At 43.1% G+C, this 25,689-nt stretch overlaps 2 protein-coding genes across 6 annotated transcripts in view; one reads left to right on the top strand and one right to left on the bottom strand.

Annotated features, from left to right (window-relative positions):
- The window catches only part of ETFBKMT (electron transfer flavoprotein subunit beta lysine methyltransferase), a 49,900-nt gene extending 48,813 nt beyond the window's left edge, over positions 1-1,087 (bottom strand). For both annotated transcript variants that reach the window (XM_075940544.2, XM_075940553.2), the window contains exon 1: positions 951-1,087. The gene's annotated coding sequence lies outside the window, so the exon portion shown is untranslated. The remainder of the gene's footprint in view (positions 1-950) is intronic.
- A 112-nt stretch (positions 1,088-1,199) lies between these two features.
- DENND5B (DENN domain containing 5B) overlaps positions 1,200-25,689 on the top strand; it is a 191,149-nt gene continuing 166,659 nt past the window's right edge. For 2 of the 4 annotated variants that reach the window (XM_075940572.2, XM_075940579.2), the window contains exon 1: positions 1,203-1,658. In XM_075940572.2, the coding sequence (XP_075796687.2) occupies positions 1,547-1,658 (112 nt within the window). In that variant the 5' untranslated portion in view covers positions 1,203-1,546. Of the gene's footprint in view, positions 1,659-25,689 lie in introns of all 4 variants that reach the window. The other 2 variants (XM_089782208.1, XM_075940587.2) reach the window with 2 other exon arrangements.

Here is a 25,689-nt window from a genome sequence, read left to right on the forward strand (position 1 = left end):
GACTTAGGGAAGCTTGGGGTTCTTACGTTGAATCTGTATGTAAGTCAGAACTGGCGGTCAGTTTCAGCAGCGGCTGAATCTGGACGCCAGTTCCGACTTACATACAGATTCAACTTAAGAAGAAACCTACAGTCCCTATCTTGTATGTAACCCGGGGACTGCCTGTAGTTATGTTGAAGTCCACAGACCTAAGTGACTGAAATGGGGTTAAGAGCTATTGCTATGCCTTGTTTCCAGTCCCACGCATTCAAAAACGAGCCAGGATTTTTTTAAAAACTAAAATCCTGGCCTTCTGAAGTCAATAGGTCTATGTCTACACTGGCGGGTTCTTACACCAGAAATATGCTAAATGAGGAAAAACTTGCTGCCTGTGTACACTGGCCACGTGTTCTTGTGCAGGTAAACTGACATTCTAACGTATGAAATCAGGGCTTCTTGCACCAGAACTCTGACAGTCCCACTCAGGAATAAGTCCTTTTGCGCAACTGTTCTTGCGCAAGAGGCCAGTGTAGACAGGCAACATGAATTTCTTGCGCAAGAAGCCCCTATGGTTAAAATGGCCATCAGAGTTTTCTTGTGCAAGAGAGCATCTACACTGGCAGGGATGCTCTTGTGCAACAGCACATTTCTTTCACAAAAACACATGCCAGTGTAGACGCTCTCTTCTGTACGAGTTCTTGCACAAGAAGCTGCCAGTGTAGATGTAGCCCAACCCTTAGGCTCTAAAATCAGGTAGGTGCTTTTAAAAAAGTTACCCAAGCTCTCATTTGGCTGAATGGGACAGCTGGAACTGAGCGCACATGCGCTGGCTGCAGTGGTTCCTAGGGCTGTTTCCCCTCCCAGGAGATCTTGCCACAGGACTTTTCTAAAATAAAAGCCGAGACAGTGACATACAATCCGTGAACTGTCAGTTTCGGCCTTGAGTCACACAAACCATGCTTCGCCTTTACCTCTCTAGGGACTGCTGCGGAGTCCTGCTGGGAGAGATCACTGCCCCTTAGGACCGCGCTTGCTAACCCGGAGCTGCTCGTTGTGCAAAAGTTCAGCAGGCTCTGACCACACTGTATCGTACTAGGAGGAAAGGACTGAGTGCAGCCGGACTGAAAGCGCCCCACCCCCCCCTCGCAGTGATTTAAATGTCCCGCGGGGGGGTGGGGCAGCAGCAGCGCTGGGCCCGCCCCTTCCTCTTGCTGTGACTGGTTGCTGCTGTAGGGAGGGCGCTCAGCCCAGCCGGCGCTGCCCCACCCCCCTCACTCAGCTGACAGCGGCTGGGGGGCATTGCCTTTGCCACTGCCTGGGCGCTCCGTGCAGGCGGCGCACGAGCCCTTCGCTGTGCTCTCGCGCCCGGCGGGCTTCTGCAGGAGCGCGAGCCGCGGCTCGGAAGGGAGCGAGGCCGGGAGAGCGGCGCGAGCTGCGGTTGCCCCCCGAGACCCCGCTGGGGATGGAGACGCCGCTGCTGTGACCCAGCGGCCGGAGCGCGAGAGCCCGGCCCCGCGCGCCGGGGCTTGGAGCGGAGCAGGGCGGCGCGGCGGCTGCAGCAGGAGGGATGAGCGGGAGCGCTGCCCCCGGGCCCGGCTCGGCGCCCTGCCGCTTCGCGCATTACTTCGTGCTGTGCGGCACCGACGCGGACAGCGGGCTGGAGCCCGACGAGCTGTCCGGTAAGTGTGGGGCGAGGGGGAGGCCGCCGGCAGGTGCCCAGGCTGCATTTCGCTGCCCTGCAGCCCCACAGCCCCTGCCGGCGGGAGCGGCCGCTGCCCCTCGCTGCTGTCATTGCTCACTGGCCACCGCACCGGGCGGGGGCGTTTGCGCGCAGCTCGCCGGGCGCTGGTGGCTATTAATATCCCGGCAAGGCAGCGCACCCGGGGGCTGCCTGTGTCTGTGCGCCAGCCCTGTCTGCAGCAGGCCTGGCCGCTCTCCCGCCGCTAGGCGTCTTCATTGTGGGCCGAGGCCGCTCTCGGGGAGTCCTCCCGAGGGATTTTGCCCACTGCGAGGGGGAGGCAGCTCCCTTGGGCATGTCTCCTGCGACTGCCCGAGTCCCAGCCACTCACTGCAGCCCAAGGAGCCGGCTGGATGAAAAGCACGATGGCGCCGTCCCCCCCCCCCCCCCCACACAGGGCTCCCCTCTGCCCTCCGCCCCACTTTGTAGAGACCCGTTGCCCCAGTGGCTAGGGCGGGTTAGGTCGCTGGGATTTAGCAGGTCGCACTGAGACGGGCCTCTGTAATCGTATTCCCGCGTGGACTGCAGCCTTTCCTTCTCGCTGCATTGGCCTCGTACTTCAGAGGCTGCTGCGAAGATGGGATCATTCCCAAACGTGTGCGCTTAGCAGCAACTTGGGCTCAAAGGGCAAGAAAGTCACCTTTGTCCCTTCTGGCACTATGAAGCAGTCCCTTTTCGTTCCCTGCCGTGGCTCTCCCGCGGGAAGGGCTGGGGTTTCCACCATTCCTAGGAAATCAAAGTAAATTGTTTTGGAAGATGTGAAGCACACTAGTCTTGCTTCTCACTGTCCGAGTTAGAAGGCTCTAAGGGAGGTAACTGTTGGGAAGGGGTGCAACACTAAACTGATGTAGAGGGACACAGGGAAAGCTGAAGGCGATGAGCAACTAGTCTTGCGAGCTGCAGTTGTATTTTAGGTCTTCCAGGGCAGTCAGCTTCAAAAAGAAAAGGAAACCTGTTTAAAAGGATGCCCTTAGCATAAGGCACTCCTCCTGTATCAAGGTATTTTACCTCTTCCTCTTTCTCCCCACCCCCTTTCTGGGGAGTGGGATGTGAGACAGTGCTTAAAAGTGCCTTACAAAAATGTAACTTGTCCAGCCACTGTGGAGGGTGATTATATTTGTTAGAAACTGGTGTATGTGGAACAACCTTAAATACTGTCTCCATACTGAATTCGAAGGCCAGTGCAAAAAGGATTAAAATGATTTGTTCATACGAATCTTCTTCATATGGTACCATCAAAAAAAGTCAGCATTTATTCACTGCTGGTCTGTACATTATAAACATACAGTGGCTGTGCTTCCACCGTTGTGGTGGGATTCTGGACATTACAAAAGCGTAAGATTGCAAATATAAAAATAATGGACGAATGTCCTACTAAATGTGACGTTTCCCATTCCCAATCTATATCCGGAATAAAATAAAAACATCTAGAGGACAGGAAGATTTGAATAAAGTAATTAAAATACTGGGGGGAGAGAAGGAGTCTGAAAGATTTACAAAGGAAAACCAGTGAAATGAAAAATACTTTAATTATTCTGACAGGATTTTCCTCTAACTTCATGGATTGTAGGAGGGAAAATATCCCCCTGGAGAAGTGGAAAAATGCAGATTTTTAGAAACCCAAATTTTAACTTTCTGAAATAACATTTTATTTTTTTTATCATTAATAGAAAACCAAAGGAAATTGTTTTGGACGATGTGATAATTATTTGGAGCCAAGATCACACATGCTGTGTCTTAGCGCACTGAGTTGACTGTCTTGGGAAGTTAATAGAAAATCCATTCAACTATATTTCAGGATTGTACAGTCAAAGACAGGGAACAAATAATTAGAAAGAAAATTGAATTTCAGCTTAGAAAAAATACCAAAATATTAAACCACCCGCAGCTTTGTCTGAGGTTTAATTGTACAAAGTAAAGGAATTCCACAATAGAGCACTGATTCTGCAAACTATTATGCATATAGAATAGTAATAGAAATGTAGCCGTGTTAGTCTAGTCTAGCTGAAACAAAAGACAGGACTATGTAGCACTTTAAAGACTAACAAGATGGTTTATTAGGTGACTTCAAGTGGGTCTGGCCCACGCAAGCTCATCACCTAATAAACCATCTTGTTAGTCTTTAAAGTGCTACATAGTCCTGTCTTTTATTATGCATATGTATATCTTGACTACTCAGGTAAATAGTCCCCATTACCTTCAATGGAACTGTGTACCTGAGCAAAGTTACATATATATGTGAACACGCAGGATCGGGAGTAAGGTTGCTATGGGAAGCTTAAATCCTTCTGATGGTAACCATGAACTGCAGTAAGGATTTTCATTATATAACAGATCTTGACATAAATAGATCTCTATTTTCTGATTTGTTTTGTAGTAAGACTGTCACAATTTTTGAATTTCATTCCCTCGTGTAAAATGCATTAATCTAAGGTTCAAAAATTGCATGTTGTCTTTCCTATTAATGTAAATTTTGTGATCAGATAATGAGACCCTGTATATTGTGCACTAAGCACATGGTTAAGGCTATTCTGGGACCTATCGTTTAGAATTTCTTGGCTTAAAGTTAAGAGTTTAATTGTACACCCTTTTAAACATTTTTGCCTTTAATGTGTAACATTTCATACGCACATCTAAATGTTACTACTTTGAGTAGAAAATTCCTGGTTTTGGTGGCATCTCACCACTGAAGGTGAACAGTGTACTAAATCTCTTGACTTAAATAATATGATCTTTTAAGGTTTTAACACTTGTAATTTTTTACTTCTGTTTCTGAAAATAACTTGCTAGCCAATTTTAGAAGGGTTTATCACCATATCGGGTAATAGCGGACTTGTAATTTCTACCTAAGCTGTTTCACATAGTAAGACAAAATGAGGACTTTGAGTGAATATAAATAATAAAATATACTGTATTTTTTTTGCCGTTGCATTTCACATGTTACTTTAATGTCTTCAGTTCACCAGTTCTGATACCACTAGTCAGACTCTTTTTTCCATTATGAAGACTTAACACTGTCCAGTCTAGGATGTAGTGTATGTATTGAAAACCTGGAGAACTTGCAGAGGAGGTCTTAAAATATCTGTTTAAAATAAATGACTTAAATACTTCTAAAAACTTTCTTAATAAAACTGGTATTAGAATAACTCAAGTTTTTAAAGTAGTCCAATTCCAACAGTGTTGCTTGAGGATGTACATGACGCATTTTGCTTGTCGACTTAACCAGTCACAGCCAAGAAATATACTTTAACTCAATTATACTTACAGTAGCATTGTAAAAACACCCCAGGACTCTTTATTCCAATTCTACTATACTAAACAAAACTGTAGGGCTAAGCAATAGATGTGCCGCTTATCATGCGAAACTTGTCTCGCTGTTACCTCAACCTTCTTCACTTATTTTTTGCATCTGTCTGCTTTGTTTTGTCCTATGCTTCAACTGGGTAAGCTCTTTAGTGCAGTGACTGTCTAGTACATCTGTGCATAATGCCTAGCAGTATGTGTCCCAGATCCTCAGCAGAAAACGGAGTATTGCAGCAATACAAAAAAAAATTATTACATAAGCTGATCAAGGTTCTTACTGGACCATTTGCATCTTGAGGTGTAATAAGACTCTGAAAGCACAGTAATAAGGATAATACATCTTACTACATTAAAATAATGTAAATTGCTACTGACATTTTTAATTAGATGATAGGATTGGAAAAATACTGCAGGGTCAGTAGTGTGGATGTTAGTTTGATTACGGGTCTGGGCAACTTTAACAGCTTCCTTCCTTGGTTGTGATTTAATGGCACATGTATTGTGTGATGGGGCAGAGGGGCCCGGACAGCACCTTACTTTCTTGCTTGTTCATACAGTAAGACAAATGTGTGGACTGGCCAGAAGCTGTAGTGTAAATTAAACATTTGGCACTGTTAAAGAGACATAAATATATTCCTCTACATCTGTATAGATTGTCCTCTTTATTTTGGGTGTTTGTAAAAATTAAATACCAGCATAATGGGGTTATGTAGCTATGACAATATTGAGGTTCCCATCTCTGTTACAAACTGAAGTACATCATAGGCTTCCAGAAGGACAGTTACGCCTGTGATGGGAAAACGCTAGCCCAAATCCAGCAAAGTAATTAAGTACATGCTTAACTTTAAGCATGTAAATCCTGGTCACATGTTGTTAAGCACATCTGTAAATGCCTTGCTGAACGGTGTCCTTAATACAATCAAATTACAGTTGGGAACTGAAAATACAAATCATATTGCAAGAGGTTAACTCTTCTGTTATGTCAGTGGTATCACTTTTTAAATGATTTTGAATGGAAGTTTGAGCAATTCCCTTTTTCTCCCCACCCCAGGGGACTCACGTGCCATCAGCAGTGAGAAACAGACACTTCAGTAAATCATGTGGCTTACTGACAAGCTGCCAAATGAGTCAGCATTCCAACATCATCTGGAATTACATGACCTATGTGTTCCTTATAACTAGGGATAGCCTTTGTAGTACATTTTGCCTGTATTTAAACCTAGATTGGTGGTGTGTACGTCTTCTGTGGAAACAATTTAACGACTTACTTTGTAAATTGAGTGTTCATTTATAAATAAATTTTTATTTTAAAAACAGCTTTCCATTGCAGTGCAACAGTGGCATAGGCTTTGTCTAAGCTTGCAGCAATAAAGCTAGCTGTCTACATTGACAAGTTTCTACACTGAAACTTGCTTCCAGGGAGCTGATTTTTTTTCACACTCCTGAGTGAGAGAGTTTCAGCCCAGTAACTTTACAGTGTCTGAGAAGCCCTTATTTTGCTTAGTTCCTTTGTGCTCTCTCTAACTATTTGATAACTAAGCACTCAAACTGAACTAATAGCAAATGGATCCAGTACCATAACATCCAATTAATTTTTATCCTATAGGGAATTCATTTTCAGTAAGTTTAACTGCAAATGTATCTCTAATTATCTGACCTTTTTAATGTGTTGCAACACCTCCAGCATTCAAAGCAGTATTGATATGATTTCAAGCAAAAAAAACTACTTGGTACTGCAAAACTTATTTTGAGGCTAGAAGAAAATCTCCTTTTGTGGTGGGTGAGAGAAAATACGATTCAAGCTTGAACTTAAGCTTAATAGCTAGCTGGGGTCAGAAGAGGAGCAATATGTTTGATGTGACCTGATCCTGAAGAGCATGAAAATTAAGTATTTGTTTCTGTGCCCTTTTGAACTCTATACCAAATAGCATGAATGGCAACTTTTCTCTTGAGTCCTGAGATGGAAACACAGTTAATTCAAGTTTGTTTCTATCTTCAAGCCTACTTTTTCTCAGATAGACTAAAGCAGCTATTAAACTGTCAGCTTCAGAATTGCATGGCTTAAAACTACTCCATCCTAGTAAATATCGAAATTTGGCCTAGGATGTAAAAGGAAAGACTCGACTTTTTAATAAGTTTGGGGGGGAGGTTTACACTTTTGATCCTAAATTATCCAAAATATTGTACTGAAACTTAATTTTGTATACCTTATTCCATGCATTGTGATACTGTATAATGTTGCTATAGCCATGTCATTCCCAAGATATTGAAGAGACAAGGTGGATTTATTAGCACATATTCAAAAACTCTTTATGCTAAACTGTCTCTTCAGTTTTGTATGTCTCTTCAATCTTGTGTTTAGCTCTTATCCTCTGAGTACTTTCCCAGACCAGAAGAAAATCTCTGGGTAGCTTGAAAGCGTGTGTCTCACCACAACAGAAGTTGGTCCAATAAAACAGATTATTTCATCCACCTGTCTACACTCTGTAGTATCGCAATAAAACATCAGAACAGTTCCATTGTAAGCAAAAAAGATTTTAAGATGACACTTTTAGTAAGGAAACTGATTGAGTGTCTTGTAGGAATAAAGACTTTTGTTCAATAAGCAAATAGAAAATCTTCCCTTCACCAGTGAGTTGTAAAATTGAGTAGAGGGGCTGTTAAAATTCTCACTTAGACTGTCTACACAGGAAAACTTACCAGTCCTACTGTAACGGTATAATTTTTCCAGTATCGTTATTGACATAATTCTCCAGGTGAACTCTCATAGTCAGAAGAATAGTGGCCTTCTTTCAATTTAGTGAAGTATTGTGTTACAGTAGTAATGCTGGTTAATTTCCTTATGTAGCTAGATGAGACCATAGCAAAGGATCTTGTCACAGTTGCCGTTCCTGTTTCTGATTTCTTGTTACAAAAGCAGATGACTGAATGGTCTGAAGTCTTCTTTTATTAAAATAAAATAATTCAAGATGCAGAGTCTGGGACTTGGCCAGTTTGTGGCCAAATTGTTAAAATAGGATTGTCAAGGTCAATGATAAGCAGGGCTCGACAAATAATGCAATCTACTCGCTCTGTTGCAACCCGGAAGAGCTGGGTTCCGGCAATCTGCGCATGTGCAGAACAATCTGCACATGCGCAGAACACCGGACAGCGAGGCTGGTGAGCAGGGCTCGCTGCGGTTCGACAAGTCCTGATGATAAGGATGTGACCCTGGAAAGGACCAGCAGAGAAAGTGACACCATAGAGCTTAATTAACTTTTTCTTGCATCTCATGAGAAGGTGGGTTGTGATGGAATTGTTTGTGAACCTGGAGGCAATGGGGTTTTAATATCCATCACTTGAACAGAAGGGGATGCTTTCTTCAATTTATTGCTAGAAGAGAAGGTCTGTAAAAGAGTAATGGGTAGTCTAATGAGTCTAATACAGTGGTTTTCAACTTTTTTTTTTTTTTTTAAATGCTGGAGACTAGAAAACTGACAAACTTTTGGTGGACCGGCAAATATACAAATACAATGGTACTTGGCCCCCTAGCTCCAACCCAGCCCCTTGCTCCCCAGTGCCTAACATCCTTTTACCACCCATCCCTATGCCTCATGCCCTTTTGACCCTTTAGCCTCTGACACCTACAGCCTCTTGCCTCGTGACCCCACCATACTCTCACCCAACATCCCGTTGCCCCCCAACCACAACATTCCCCAGAGCAAGGCTGCCTCTCTTAAGGAGCATGGCTGTTATTGCCATGCACAGGGGGGGAGTGGCTGTTGCCTGCGCACATGCTCCCTCCTCCTTCGCACTCCCTCTTTCCCCAAGCACATCTCATGCCCCTGTGGAGGGGGGAAGGGTTGGGAAGCACAGCATCTCAGCTGAGCTGCCATTGCTGAGGGAGGACGTGCCACCTCCTGTCGCCACCTCAGCGCCGCTGCTGGCCAAGGGTGGAGTCCCAACTAGTTGCCATTACCGAGGGGGGAAGAGAGAGGAGGTGCTGCCGCCTCCTTCTGCCTACTCCTGCTGGTGCCTCAGCACTGATGCCAGCAAAAGCTGCCATGTGGGCAGGGGGAGCAGCTGTTCGCAGCGCATGCTCTCCCTCCCTCCCCAAGTTTGGAGGAGGGAGGGATGCACCTCCTGCTTCGCCTTCTCCTGACATGCCAGTAGCACCATGGCTGCTGGAGCTGAGCTATCGAGAACACCTGACTTGAGCTCTGGCAGCCACAGTGGCCCGACAGCCACCAAGTCGCAGACCAGCAGCTGGCCGCGGACTGGAGCTTGGGAACCACTGGCCTAATAGGTTTTACTGAGTCATGTACACAATATGGAATGTATGGATGGAGAGAGTAGACTTCCTATTGTAATTAGGGATGTAAAAGTATAACTGTTCAAATGGTTAACTGAAGCCTGGGCTTATCAGTTACTGTTACAGGCTATATGTGGGCTCTGCCCTGCTCCTGGGGGGCTGGCTGCTGGCCTGTTCTTGAGGTGCACGTAACCATGCAACTGCTTTTTAACATCCCTACTTGTAATAGATGTTAAGGACAAGCTGGGGCTTCCGCAATAAAAAATATACAAGATAATATGGGAAAATTATATATAATATTAGATTTTTGTCAATATAGATGAGAATTGTTTTTAATCTTAGTCTGTTTAAATGACCTGTTACTCCTCTGGTTAAAAGGGAATATGTTAACTCTTCACTTTATTTTCTTGACAGTGCTACAAATAATACACAACTGAGATCATGTATTTATGTTCCCTTGAAACAAGATTAAACTTAAGGGCAGATGACTAACACCTTAATCTGTACTCTGATTTTTTTTTTTATATATAAATTCAAATACCCAGGCACAACAAATCCTAAGGGTGTGACTTGACTACATCCCTCTGTTGGCAGAGGGATGTAAATGAAGCACTTTGAAAGCGCAAATGAAGTGGGGATTTAAATATCCTGTGCTTCATTTACATAATCGTGTAATGGCGCTCTTTTGAAAAAGCGCTATTTCGAAATTGACAGGATCTTTTGAAAAAGCTCCACATTTTCGAGAGAACCACGTCTAGACTGCGGTTTCAATTTTGAAATAGCACTTTTTCAAAAGAGCGCCATTACACGATTATGTAAATGAAGCACAGGATATTTAAATCCCCGCTTCATTTGCTCTTTCAAAGTGCTTATTTTCAGTTTTACATACTATGGAGGAATTCTGACCATGTTCTTCTTTGAAATGGTTAATCATTAACTTTTATTTGCCTATGAAAATAAATGTCCTCCACTTTTAAAATTATAAAAGAAAAAGCTAAAAGTAACCTGCAGTCATTCATGCTACACAAAAGAGAAACTAATGTACTTCTTATCTCTTAGGTTTCTCTTTCAATCTTTCCACTTCACTTAATGTTGAAAATGAATAAGGCTAGTGTCTTCATAGTCCAGTTTAGTTCTTAGTTCTGCTGCACTAACACAATAGTGTACCGTTGTGTAGAAAAATATAATAGAAGAACATGTGACTGACATATTGAAAGAACATTGTCAAGTATTAAAGACCTGCAATATAGTTTGTGTGAGGAGGGAAGGGGACTTACAGTATTCCCACCCCAAAATTAAGTGTTTTCGTAACTGGCTCTTTTTAACTAGGTTAAGATACCGAGGACATTGCTAGGATCTATATAAAAAAGATTAGTAAATGTTGTATCTTAAATGATGTCTCTCTCTAATGGACCATTATTCAAGATTGTGTTTACAACGACTTGACTGCATTGCTAACATTGCTCAATATCAGACTCTCTCTGGCATCTGCAGCTAACCGTTGGAAATAAGGATTCATCAAGCTTTTTCATAGCCACCTTGTCAATAGTGATGTTGAGGTTGCATACCAAATCAGTGAACTAGTTGGAAATGGTGTCTCTTTACCATGCATAAACATGTTATGTCTTAAATGTAAAATTAAGTCTTTTCCCATTAAATCCATGAATTAAACTTCAGAATATCAATGTGGATATTTGAGAAGAGTGAATTTCAAGACTGTTCCCTTATACAGAAGTTACTCTTTTAAAAAAAAAAAAAAAAAAAAAAAATTAAAGATCTTATAGGTCTGAAATGACCCTGCTCTAAGTGATGGTATAAAAGTTAAGGTAACAATATACTTTTGAAACTTGCAAAGAACATAAGTTTCTTGATTTACCACAACCCATCCCCAAATCTGCCTTCAAAAACTCTCATTTAAAAAAAACTTATAGAAATGAATATGACACTTTTCTAAAACTCAAACTGAAAAAATGTGTCTCTTCCTCCCTCCCCCCCACCTTGGAATGTATATGCTGAATTTTATTTGTAATTATTGTTAAAAGTGACAAGCAAGCTAGTAATCAATCGGGGATTGAATTTGTGAAGAATCTAGTGCTAGCTAATGTAATCATTTAGCAGGTTTTAATTTAGCCATAAAATGGACCCTGCATCCAGGCAATAGTATTTTCAGGGCTTCTGTGGACCTTCACAGTGGGGAAGCCAGAATTTCTCTGCACCTCCTTCTTCCCCAGCTTTTCCCTGTTCACTTGGGTCCTGTATTGGGGAAAACATGGGGAGGGGTTAGGGATTTAATCTGAAAAACCATGGGGGCATAGTGACAGCTATTCTGTGGTATTGACAATGGCAGATTTTTTTCTTAATCTGATGTGCCATTTACTGTACATATACATTGGCTGTTACAGATCATTTCACTTGCTAGTGACATGTATATAACTTCCATTATTTAAAAAAGCATTTTGTGCTCCATTAGCACTAACTGGCAAATTCTGTCTTAACTTGGCCACCTGTAAGTGTAACTACATACCTGATTTCTACACGCTAGTCCTTATAATCACAAATCTCTGAAATTTGGGCTCTTCAGCAATAAAAGGCTTCAGGCATCTATTATCTTTCATTCATAATCTGATAAGTGTTTAAAGTAGAAGCATGAAGCAAAGCGTTAATTTACTCAACTACTATTCATATCAATGGAATACACTAAGGTATTTATAACTTGGTTAGGGAAGCAGCTTTTAGTCTGCCCATTGAAAATTGGGAGACAGATGGAGCCTGCTGCAGGAGTGTATGGAGAACAAACAATGACTTCTTTCCTTGATTAGTGATTGGGGCTTTTTGTTGTTCCATCACAAATTAAAATGATTGAACAAATGAAAATAGTATGTAATAAATCTATTGCTTTTAATTGTCAATGGATTGCAAGAAAGGATGTTCTGTTTAATTTAATCATGATCTAGTTTGCAGTCTGCTAGTCTCTTTCTTTAGTAGGTGATGGGATTACATTTGTAAAATGTTAGTTTTTAGAATTTAGTAATGAAAATAGCAACTTAATTATAAGGAAACTGTAATGCTTGCTTCTGAGAGAGAAATCAGCTGAGTATTGTGAGTACTGAATAGCTAGCTTCCATTTATGAAGCATTTTTTATTTTTTGTTTTAATAATCTGTATGAATATTTAATTCCCACAACTGAGTATTGAAACAAGGCAGCACTTTCAAAAATGGTACAATTCTGAGTAAAATGAGATGTTTGTTTGTGGATGGAAAGTGAAAGACTTTTCAGAAGAAATTTAGAGGTGACCTTTTCATACAGATGTTGTACCATTGGTTCTCAGTGAATATAAATGATATCTCTATTTCTTTTAAAAGGAGAAAAATCAGTCTTACAATTTATAATGGGGTATTCTTGTATGGCTTACTTCATAACGATTTGTATTTAACAATACAAAATACTTTAAATATATATAATGCACTACTTTTCATTGTATTGACCTTTGGCTGTAGTGACTGCAGCCATCATTCAACTGTTTGTCTACGAAAATCTGAGATGAACTGTGACATCAGCCTTTTCTCAAGGTTATAACACGACCAGATATGTAGACTCTTCAAGCTTTAAAAATGTGACACCAGATTTTGTGCTCCTTACAGTCCAAGCAGGCTGGTTTCAGATTTAGTCTTACTTTCCCATGTATTCAAGTAGCATTTTTTTAAACACATGCATTGATGAGTGGATGGAAGTTGCAAACAGTTTCCCTAATAAATTGAGATTTACCATGACTCAGTTTTCTCTAAGCATTCCTTTTATTAGTTGAAGCCCACTTGATGTTTGGTTACATCCAAAACACAAAGGCATATATGAACTTGTACTCTATTACTGCTAGTATAGTAAAACTCCAGTTGTCCGGTATCCAGTGGTCTGGCACCACCTGGAACCCAGAAGTGCTCCAGGCAGCCGGACAATTGGAGCTGCTCTGCCCCTGGCTTCCCCAAGTCAGCCACTGGTCAGTTTCAGCAGCGGCTGAATCCGGGACTCCCGGGGAAGAGCAACTGGGGTGCTGCCAGGTTGGTCCCGTAGCGCCGTCCCTCTGCACATTGAAAATAATGTGCAGATTTTATCAGCTGAGACAGACTGAGGTTCCCATCAGTTGTTAGTCATAAACTATGTGGAATCCTGATCATTGAGAGAAACAAATGAATTTTCTGGAGACTTGGTTTTGCAGAGCTGTTTCTTTTTAAAGGGTGTAATTTTCTGAAGTGTCAGATGCATTGAAGTAACACAAGACCTAATTTTTTAAGAAGAGATTTTCACTTAAGATGTTTTCTATTGAAGTCCTGCAACCTTATTATGTATTGTATTTCAAGTCACCAGTTTAACCATGCTGTTAAAAGTGGAACCTAAATCTTTCCTTCTGTCTACAGCAGCAATTTTTAAAGAAAGCATCATTGTCATGTGAGGAGCATGGATGTCAAAACATTTTGAGAGAAACTGGTAATCTGCACAGTTCCTGTACATTAAATATTTATTAAATAAAACAAATTCCAGAGCACCCTGCTATGCAGGCAGTCATAAACTGTTCAGATACACTGCTGTGTTGTTAATAACATGAGCATCCATGTTACGGTTTTAGGAAGAACATAACACATAATTGTTCACTTGTGTTCAATTATAATCGTGTATCTCTCATGCATCTATAAGCTGACATATGAAAGCTTATGAAAAGAGGAACTGAAAAACATCTGAAACTGTAGAGAACCATTTGGCCTTAGCCAAACTAATTGCTAGTCAGCTGCTACAGGAACAGTCTGTTGGTTTATTTGTTTTTTTTGCTTTCCAGTCTTTTGGTAGAAAAGCCATAATAAACCCTTTAAATAAACAGTCTTTTGTATGTCTAGTCCTGAGCTCCAGCATATCTCTATTTCATGTCCTCTAGAGCAAGCAAGTTGTAAACTACAAGGGAGGGAAGGGCAAGCCATATTAACTAAATCTAAATTGTAATACAACTAAAAATATATTGCACTAGTTGGATTCCTGCATTCTTTCAGACCAATGCTCAATGGCCATGATTAATAAGACTTGGTTGTACAATCTTCATTTATGCAATAAGCTTGTGTTATCAGGCAAGCAGTATATATGCAAGAGTCCCATTCACATGTTTGATTTAAATGCCTCTAATGTCAGCTTCACTTTTGCAGTTTCTTTATTAAATCGATTTTGTGCTTGGGCAGTTGAATAGAGAGTTTAATTTCCAAATGAAATCTGCTCACTTTATTGGAGGAATCTGAAAAAAGGTCCAGCAAGTACAGAACATACATGTTTTTTAATATGAAAGCCTTAATTATCTTGCCACTGAATCTCTTATGGCCTGGCTTATTCACAAGTATGAACTAGAAAGACAAATAAGTTTTCTTTCCTGTGATGTGGTTGCAACTGATGCATATGTTTTGGGTGTTCCCTTCCATCAGTCAAGCGGTAACAAATCTAGATAGAGCATTTTCATGCCAAGATTATTTGGTGTTTCTCAATTTAAAAAAAAAACAAAAAAAAAAAAACCTTTCCCCCCAGTCCCTGCTAGCTGGTTTCCATGTTTCTCCCTGCCTTGTTTGGAAGAAGCAATTCATGCCTTGAGAGGAGTCACCATCACCCTGCCCATCAGGTTGACTCTCAGCTCAGTCAGAAAAAAATGGCGAGTAAGTATTCCACCTGTTCATTTTCCACTGCAGCTATTAATAGAACCTTTCTTATATGAATTTGCTGCAGATCAGTGCAGCTGTGCTACAAAAGCGGGGGTGGGGAGGAGAAGAGAAAGAGGTCAGAAACTAGAAGTATAAATGTGTGTTGTAGTACACAGGGCCTTGCCTTACAGTTCTTAATGCGCAGGATTGACTTAAGTGGGCAGTTTGGCTGACATACATTGTGCATGCAGCTTCATTAAAGTCAGTGGGCTGCAAAGGAGGTAATCAGTTTTAAAGCATCTTCCTCAAAATAGTGTATCGTTCTTGCCCTAGAGCTCCTGAGTGAGCTTCAACTGTTCTTCTGTGAAGGACCTGTTAAGAACAATCTGTCTTGTCATTGGGTGTATAGAAAATCCTTCCCACCCTTTCCCATTAAGTCTGACTCACTTGTCTGGTTTAGCATTGTTGTAGAAATAAGCATAATGGATTTGTTAGGGTCAGTGCTTCACAATGTGACCATTGACTTTGATAGGCAATCGGACCTAGTTTGCCACTCTCTAGACAAAGAATTTGTAGGTCTTGCAGGCTGCCATCTGTTTCTGGAAACAAGTGTTTATGCAGGAGTGATGCAGTTTGCATGCAGAAAGCTTTTGCCTGAGGTGTGGAGAGAACTACTGAGCTTTTCTATTCAGGTTTTTCATTTCCACATTAAAAAAACCCTCCCTCCCTTAATAGATGAAGATTAGTTTCAAGGCAAGCTGGACATCCATTTCCACTTATACTTTCTTAATTTTTTTTGCCAGTAGAGTCACAGTATTGATGCTTTGGTTTATTTCAGAAGCAACAAATATTGAAAGATATTTGTAACTTTCAATGTTGCTTGAACTCTATTTGAGTTCCAGGAAGTCTTGCTTGGCTTTTTGTAGTTCTAAGCCAAAAATATGGCATTCTCTTTAGAATTGGAATGTATTGGGTCTAGAATTGGAATGTATTGGGAGTTACCAAATGATGCTACTATACTGTATTCTGATTAATAGAATCTTGAAAATAATTACTTTTAATTTTGGTGAAATTGTAGTTAGAAGCAGAATATTTGATCTCTCAAATCTTTCTTTACTATTTGAGGCTACATCTACACTATAGCAGAACGTTGACTTAAGCGACACAACTTCAGCTATATGAATAACATAGCTGGGGTCAATGTACCTTAAGTTGAGTTAGTGTAGGGGATCCACAGGAAAAACTCTCCTGTTGACTTGCCTTGCTTCTCTCATCTGGGGTAGAGTAAAAGGGTTAACACTAGAATGAACTGTGGATCAGTTGGAGGATCTTTACTAGACCAGCTACACTGATCACTTTTGGATCAATCTCAGAGTGTTGGTCTAGGCCCGTGGTCACCAACTGGTCGCTCGCGAGCTACTGGTCGATATCGAGGCCTCGACCAGTCGCTCGTGAGGTGTCCTGTAAGCCCCGCCCCCATTTCCCTCCCACCCCCCAGAAGCCCCACTACTTACCTCCAGAGAAGACGGAGGTAGTGTCTTCCGGCGCGCTGGGGTTTGGCCCCGGGGCTTCCCGGCGTGGGGAGGGGGTTGGCGTTGGGACAAGCGCCCATGGGGCTTCCCTGCGCAGGTGGGGGGGTCGGCTCCCTGGGCAGGCACGCGCACGCACGTGCGAGGCTTTCCTGCACGGGGAGGTGGGGGGGGAGGGTTGGCCCCGGGGCAGGTGAGAGCGCGCGGGGCTTCCCTGCGTGGAGGGGGGAGTTAGCCCCGGGGCAGGTGACTGCGCGCGGGACTTCCCTGCGCGGGTGGGGGGATCGGCCCCCTGGGCAGGCGCGCGTGCAGGGCTTCCCTGGAGGGGGGGGGGGGGTTTGGCCCCGGGGCAGGCATGCACTGGTTTCTGGGGGGGAGGGGGGGAATGCTGGGAAGAGGGAGATGCAGGGGACTCTCTGCCTCCACTGGCATCCCACTCCCCTGTCCCCACTCCTGTCCCCACTCCCTGAACTCTGTCCCCAGCTACAGAATGCTGTCCCCTCTCCCCTGTCCCCACTCCCAGAATGCTGTCCCCACTCCCCGAATGCTGTCCGTACTCCCATCCCTGCTCCCCGAACTCTGTCCCCACTGGCACTCTGTCCCCTGCTTCAGAATCCTGTCCTCTGCCCCCCCAGCACCCTGTTCCCTCTCCCCTGCCCCCAGCCGCAGAACTCTGTCCCCACAAAATGTATAATTATAAATGCTTCATTTTAGATTTAAATAGCATGAATAAAAAACAGACCATTTATTTCATAACTATAAACACGTGATTTTAATTGTATGTATCGCATAATTTAAAAATAAACTGTTTATCAGAGTGTGTAAGTAAGGGCTGGGGATAGCAAGTGATGGACAGGAGGAGAATAGAGAGGGAGGGGCTTCAAGGAAGGGGAGGGGCTTCAAGGAAGGGGCGGGGCGGTAGATCTTCGCCTGTTCTGAGATTTAAAAAGTGATCTTGGGTGTAAAAAGGTTGGAGACCGCTAGTCTAGGCTGTAGTGTAGATGTAGCCCTAGTTTCATTGAAAACATTCTTTTGTTCAGAGCGGTTGACTCCAGGTTATACCCATCCAAATAAAGCTTGTGTTACATGGTATACAGAAGCTCTGTAAGTGCACAATCAATTTAAGAAATTATATAATTTAATTAGCCATGATGATTTTACTTAAATTGCCATTTTCAGTGTGAAATGAGAGAGCATGAATCTTGCTTGAGCAGGAGCTCTGCATCTTATTTAGACAGTCTGGAAAGGAGAAATACTTCATGCTCTGAAGAGTAAGGTAGATATTAATGATACCTAATTATGCCAGCTGAAGCAAGGTAAAGCAGAAGACCTATTACACTGTCAAAATAACATCTCCATGTATTCTAAAACTCTAATTACAAATGAATGTGTGCATCCCTCACACTTCATTTCCATTTATCAGAATGTATAGACACACGGTTGTGTTGTAGCTCTGTGTAGATGAGCATACCACTGAAATTTTACTGCCTTTCCGTCAAAATAGTGGACTGTGGGGAAAAAAATTAAGCTACTTGGTATATTTCAATATGTATCTTGTAATCTGTTAATGTTGGCAAAATAAACGCTGAGGTCTCCTATTTGTTTGAATTTTTTTAAATACATAAAAATGTGGCGACACCATATATGGCAGTGAATTAGAAATGTGTAGTGCTTCAAAACAGTGCTAATAAGTATTTCTTCTCTGCTCTTGGATAACAGTGGGGAATAATGTATATACCAGTAGACAACTGTATTTGAGTGATGTCAGTGAACTTTTGAAGTGACCCATATACTGGGTCTTCTTTTGTATGATTTGGATTTTATCTTGTGTAAACAGAAGAGCTTCTTATACTCTTAACTAATTGCTTTTAAATGTCATCTAGTTCAGATTACTTTCCTAAATTGACTTCGTACTGTAAAGATTTGTTCATAAAATGTCCTGCCTGTGTGTGAGGCTTAAATACAGTAATAAGCTAAATAAAATCCTTTCATGTAATTTAGCTGCTAGTGTATTGAATTTCTTTGCATAGCTACTCGACGTAGTACAGAGCTGTTATGCCTGGCCTGCGGGGTTAGGTTAGGAAGACGCTGAAGTCTAGGTCACCGCACTTTAAAAGATGTCTATGCAGTGAATTTAATAAAGGCCCGACAAATCTTGCTCTCTCTCCAATAACTTTGCCGGAGAAGAATGTATGTTTACGTAGCTCTGGCCTGCACTTGTTTATCTCTGTCGTTTAGTCGCTTGCTGCCCTGATGGAACCATGTGAAACAGTTTTTAGGCCAGCCTGTGGCAAGGATACAGGAACTGAGCCTAGGCAGAGTTGTTGAGGCCACAGTTCAACTGCATTTGAACTGGCGCATGGATGAGTTAGGGGGTTGGAAGGTCAAGCCACTCTGCTTAAAAGGAGAGGGAGTTATCCTTGGTTTTCCCTGGCTTGGCTGAATAGAGCTTTCCCTCCTCTTTCTCTGGTGTAGTGAGTTTCTCCTTAGGTCAGGCTACTAAATCACTGGATGTTTCATGTTTTTGTTGTATTGTTTTTTTTTGTTGTTTTTTTTCTTCAGTGACACAATAGGAAGGAGAAGGCATTTTGATGGACAGAGGCCTTTGCATTTATGTGTCATTATACTTATGCCCCCGTGCCTGCTTATCTAGAATTACCTTTCTGTCAGGTGGTATTGCAGAAATACTGCTTTAGTTGCTGCCATCCTATTACACTAAGATTTAGGGATCCAGATGGGAGCTGGTGTGGGATTGGAGAGGGAACCAAAAAGAGATCCTTTTTTGCGGGGGTGGGGGAGGGAAGAGGGAGGCAAATAAATGCCTTGAGTGAAAGGGAAGATAGCACAGGAGATCTGAAAAATAGGGCTTCAACTTTTAGAAATGTGTCTATGCCATTACTGTTACTGTGCTGACATTTGCAGCAATTTTGCACGAGAGTGGGTGGGTGGGTGGGCGGGTGGGCGTACAATATATGGTTAGTCCTTCATGGATACAAAGTGGTATCCATGTCTATAAGAATGACTTGTGGATATCCTGTCCACATCTGCAAAAATGAGCTGCGGATATCTGCATCCATATATGTGGATGTTTGCAGGGCTAATATGTGGTATGGTTTTAAAAACACACAACTTTAAGGTGGCAGTTGAGTTATATTCTACCAATGAATTTAACTGTCCTTATTTAAACTGCATTTATAGCTAAAAGAAACTGGCATCTTTCTCACAGCCCTCCCACCCTCAAATTAAACTCACTCTAGATCCTCCCAGAAACTTCTGCCTCTGTAATGATGATTGGCAATTCAGTACACTCCTACAAATCTCACTTTCCATCTATCATAATTTCTGTTAGCTGCCTGTAACTGGCAGAAGGCTGGTAATGTGTCTATTCTCACTGCCCATCTAAGCCTCTTATTTTTGGCCACTCTGTTACCTTTTCTTAATATCCTTCCCGCTCTTCACCTCCCCACAGGTGGCATTCACCCACTATTCTCTGTGTGTAGCTGCCTTCTTGCAAAGCACTGATGGACATGTCAGTAGGAGTGCTGGAACGATTTATATAGAGCAGGTGTCGAGAGCCATTGAACCAAACAGTAAACCCCTCATATGGAAGACACTTTATGCCAGGGGATGCAGTATCACCTCTAATTCAGCTTGAGCATTTAAACTTTGCTGCTGTCAGCAAGGTTCTAACCAAATGGAGAAAGAGGCAATCAACTGGTGAATAGCAAGATGAGCTCTAATTCTATATTGTGACTTTGATCAGTCTTACAGATGAAGCCTCCACTGCTATTCTAGTAGGGAAGGATTCTCCATCATGCGGGCATAGCATGGATGGAGAATGACTTTCTCAAGGGATGAAACAAGTAGTTCAAATGGAAGGATTTCCCTTGATGTAATTAACTAATTCACATCCATTTTCTCTAATGGGATAAATATCCATCCCCACCCCATCTCTTTACTAATCACTCTGCATCACAGTTGGCAAGTAACAGACATATAGAATTGGAAGGGACCTCAACAGGTCAGTAAGTCCCCTGCATTCATGGCAGGACCAAACACCAGCTAAAACAGGGGTGGGTAAGATGTGGGCCGGATACGGCCTACCAAGCCATTTGATCTGGCCCATGGCCACCGTGTCACTCCTCCACGCCCAGCACCTAGAGGGAACAGCCTGTTTCTTCCTGATGCCCTGTCGCTTCCACCTGAGATCCTGCCCATTCCGGTGGTGATGGTGGTGGGGAAGGTGGCCTGCAACCACTGCCAAAATTCATGAAGTAGCCCTCCTGCAGAAATTATTACCCACCCTTTATCTAAATCATCCCTGACAGATTTTCATCTCACCTGCTCTTAAATATCTCCAGTGATGGAGATTCCACAACCTCCTTATGCAATTTATTCCAGTGCTTAATCATCCTAACAGTTAGGAAGTTTTTCCTAATGTCCAACCTAAAACTCCCTTGCTGTGATTTTTAAGCCCATTGCTTCTTGTCCTATCCTCAGAGGCTAAGGAGAACAATCTTTCTCCCACCTCCTTGTAGCCTACTTTTAGGCACTTGCAAGCTGCTATCATGTCCCCCTGTCTTCTCTTTTCCCAACAAAACAAACCCAATTCTTTCAGTCTTCCCTCATAGATCATATTTTCTAGACCTCTAATAATTTTTGTTGCTCTTCCCTGGACCATCTCAAATTTGTCAACATCTTTTCTGAAATATGGTACCTAGATGTGATATTCCAGTTAAGACCAAATGAGTGCACAGTAGAGCAGAAGCATTATTTCTCTTGTCTTATGTACAACATTCCTGTTAATGCATTGCAGAGTAATTGTTTGTGGGTTTTTGTGGTGGTGTTTTTTTTTTTTTTTTTCCCCAAGTGTGTCACTCTGTCTCATGTTTAGTTTGTAGTCCACGATCATCGCTAGATTCCTTTCGGCCATACTCCTTCTAATGCAGGGGTGGGGAACCTTTTTTGGGTTGGGTGCTGCTGATCCACGGAAGAAAACCATCACTGATGTTGGCCCCTGACTAAGAAGGAGAAAGTTCCCCACATTCCCCTTGTGCACCAGAGCCTTGGGAGGGGGGCCCAGGCTAGTAGATTTTGTGTGCTCCAGCCCCGAGGGAGGTGGCGGTAGGAGGGCTGGCTGGAGCATCAGCATGGACTCCTTGATGCTGGGGTAGGGGAACCCTAAGCCATGGGGTCCGGATCCAAGCAAGCCAAGGGGCAGCATTTGGCCCCCATGCCTTAGGTTCTCCCGCCCATTCTAATGGTTTGTCTAGAATACTCCCAGGATTACTCTGTCTCTTTTCTAATAAGGCTGGTTAAGAGACATCAGTTACTTCCCTTCTCAAAGCCTCCAAGCATAAAAGGCCACCTTCCTAAGAGTCCTCCATCTCTTTACTTTTCAAGAAGTAGCTCCAGGAAGTATTGATGCTGAATCAATGTCAGCAATTGTTCTCTTAACCCCAGAGTTGTCTTTCAGGGTAAGTGTCTAGTAACTCTGATGGGGGAGACAAAATGTCCACTATAAAATTCAACACCGTGGTTTTTAAGAATCTTAGTCCAAAAGGGAACATGACAAGGAAGAATCCAAATGACAAGTGAAGCACAAAGCCAAGGAAGATGGCATTCTTGCTCAGTATGAAAGCCTGAATGAGACTGTTCAACCTCCCACTGCCTCAAAGGACAAAATTAGTATCAGGGTTATTTGAAATGAGCTGTTCAGTCTTGTTAATATTCTTGTTGGCCGCTCTTGGAGAGAGAAATGGATCAGGGACATTAAATAAAGGGACCTAGGGAGAGGTCCTGCCAGGTCTGGTAAAAGAACTGCTCAGTAGGGAGGAAGAATGGTTACTTTTCTAGTTGAAGATAGGAGAGGAACAGTTTTGGCTCCAGGCCAGGAAGAAAGCTTCATTGATGCCTTTAGATAAGATCAAATAGGCATCTTCCATGAGAAATGTACTAAATGCAACTCTAAATTACCTAGAATGATTACTGCTGCTTTAATTTAAAGGTAAATCTGTTACTTTACTTTACCTTACTATATTCCTCAATATCTGAAGGATATACTTTTCTATGGAAAGATTATCCTTCGGAGACAAACTCTTGGTTAAAATTAAAAGGCTAACCATAACAGGAAGTGAGTTGATTTCTTCCTCTTAGTCTTGCACCTATTTTTGCTTCTAATTGTGTTTTGGGTTTGGCGTTTGAGTTCTATTTCTATGCACATTCTCATTTCCTTTTAGTATGAGAGAAATGTATTTATTACTCCCAGTGCCAGAGTAGACCAGATAAATGAAATAATGTTTGCTAGCAAGATTCTACTTGTGTGGCCTTTTATAATTCACTTGGTCAGATAGGAAACAGAACTAAGACACTTCTCAGCAAAGAAATTGCTGTACTTACTTACATGAAAAGCTTTTTGAAGGTTATTTTAACAAAACCCGAGTTGTTAAAGTTTACATGTTGGGTTAAAACTACTGCATTATTTCCTCTGTCTCTTATTTGCAAGTCCAGAGTTCATGGCCCCTAGAGTTCTGTCTCTCTCCCTTTTTCCCCTTCCCTCTCCTGCCACATGGCTAATGTCACTAATTTCTAAAGCACGGTAAGAAAATTTATCTCTGATCTATTTTTAAGTGATGATTTCAATTGCACAAAGGCAAATTGAGTTGGAGAAAGAAACTTCAGGGTTAGTACTGAAGGCTTGTCAGAAAAGACTTTTCAGTTTACTTGTAAAATGGATGTTGCGTTTTTTTTTAACTCTTCTTAAAGAGTTAGCATTATATTTCAATTGTTTGGAGTCTGTCTGTTCAACCAAATACAGACCAATCACTTGTTTGAAGAGTTACACTAAAACCCCAAATAATGGCATCCCAGGGAAGATTATATAACTTCCACATGAGAATATGCAATTTCTCTGCTGCATTAGTGTTTATGCTCTCAATCTTAGAATTAGAATTTTCTGCTGTTAGCCTGGTATTAGTGATTGGGGAAAATTTAATACTCTCCTACCCACACTTTTAGACTGGCACACTCATTCCCATCCAAAAATGAGGAGTAACATTAGTTCGGACTAAGGGCTTTAGCCCGAACTACCGCGTCCCGGCGCGCACTTCCTGGTTCGAATCAGCTGTGATTTGAACTAGCGCGCTGGCGAGATCATGTTAATGGAGCGCGAGATATTTAAATCCCCGCTTCATTAACTACTTCGGTCGTCTCCATTTGCATCCCTAGTTCAAACTAGGGATGCAGTGTAGACGTACCCTAAGATAGATAGAAAGCTGGCTAGATCAGGGTTTCCCAAACTTTTTACTTTAGTTGGAACCCGTTTTTTTTTTTTTTTTTTTTAGTACTGTTTTTTGCAGCCCAAAATATAAACGCATACAAAAGAATAAATTTTCAGTGTTTCACCTGGCTGCATCCTCTGCCCAGCCTGGGCCAGGGCTTGGGGGACCCGGTGCCACGTGGGCACTCCAGGAGGCGGGACCAGGAGCAGATTTGGGGTGTAGGGTATCTGGCTAGGAGGGAGGGTGCAAGGAGGGTAGGATTGCCAGGTGTCCAGTTTTGTACCGGACAGTCCGGTATTTGAGGGTTTTGTTAGGGAAACAAATTGAGAAATTACCAGACACATAAAATGTCTGGTATTTTCTAATTAGGTAAGTTTTTTATTATAATTAGGTGTATCAGTCCTTAGCTCTGAATTGCCTGGACAGTAGATGTGCTCATGTTGCGTGAGTGTGTCTACCTGCCAGGCAGTTTGCAACTACTCGAGGGGACGGCAGTCGGGGGGGACGGACAAAATGGAATCCCCGGGGCCGGACTCACTCGTGTGCCCGGGTCTGTGTGGGGGCGGGACTGACCCGGGCACCCCTCCCCCCCCGATCTCCCCAGTCCAGCCCTGCTGCCCTTGTCCAGCCCTGCTTTCGGCGGCCGGTTCCCCCCTGCCCCCCACCAATCTCCCCCGGTCAGCCTTGCTCCCCCAACGACGACCCCCCCCACCAGTCCTGCTGCCCCCGTCCAGCCCTGCTTCCGGCAGCTGGTTCTCTCCCGTTCTCCTCCTCCTTCTCCTCCTGATCTCCCCCGGCCAGCCCCGTCTGCCCCCTGGCCAACTCTGGTTCTGCCACCTTCCCTCTTCAATCTCCACCGGACAGCCCTTCTGCCCCCAACCCTGCTTCCGCTGCCTGCCTGCCCGCCTGCCCCAATCTTCGCAGGACAGCCCTGCTGCCCTCAACCCTGCTTCCTGGTGGCCAGTTTCCCCTCCACACACATACACTTCTTCCCAGCCCGCCCCGCTCTGTCCCCCTCCCAGCAGCCACACTGAGGCCCAGTATTTTTTCCTGTGGCCTGGTAGTGAGGTGCGGCCTATAATTTGGGAAACGCTGTTCTAAACAATTAAGTCCACACTTCCAAGCCTATTTAGTTGACTTTAAGCGCTATTAGTCAGTTTCTGTACAGCTCTCACGAGGAATAATGCTAAATTTGATCTTGTGTGGTCACCTTTGCTGTGAAATTTGCTGACACGGCGCTGTGAAAGTCAATTTTAAAAAAATTCAACATTCTTGGCCTCTGGGAGGTGTCCCACAGTGCCCTGCTCTGGACAGGAATTTCAACTCTGCTGCTCTCTAGGTGCACAGGTAAAAGCCATGGGAAAATTTGAATTTCATTTCCTGTGATGGTGCCTCTAAGGTCTGCTCACCAAACTCAGCAGCACACCTGACCATGAATGCCAGGGTGGTAGACAAGCATCAGAATGGAGCGTGCAGGAGACCCTGGACTTGACTGCTCTGTGGGGAAGGGAATCTGTTCTCGCACAACTATCAACTCAATTTCTTTTGCTGGTTATCTGTGCCAAGATGGCCCAGGGCATGGTGGAGAAAGTATATGCCAGGGACACCCAGCAGTGTCACGTGAAAATAAAGGGGCTGAGGCAATCGTATCAAAAAGACAGAGGAGGCAAATGGACAGTCTGGAGCATCAATGCAAACATGCCACTTCTAGGAGCAGCTGCATGTGATCCTTGGGCGGGGGGGGGGGGAGAACTTTACCAGCTTCCTTAGCCAGTTTGTGGATTCCTCCCAAGAAGCTAGTTGGGCAGCAGCATGGAGGACAGCATGGTTGAGGTGGAAGAGGATAATTGTCCCCAGGCAAGTGGTGAAACTGATGTTACCAAGAGCCAAGAACTTTTTAT

This window comes from Pelodiscus sinensis, chromosome 1, assembly GCF_052426305.1.
Source record: "Pelodiscus sinensis isolate ZL-2025 chromosome 1, ASM5242630v1, whole genome shotgun sequence".
Taxonomy (NCBI): Eukaryota; Metazoa; Chordata; order Testudines; family Trionychidae; genus Pelodiscus; species Pelodiscus sinensis.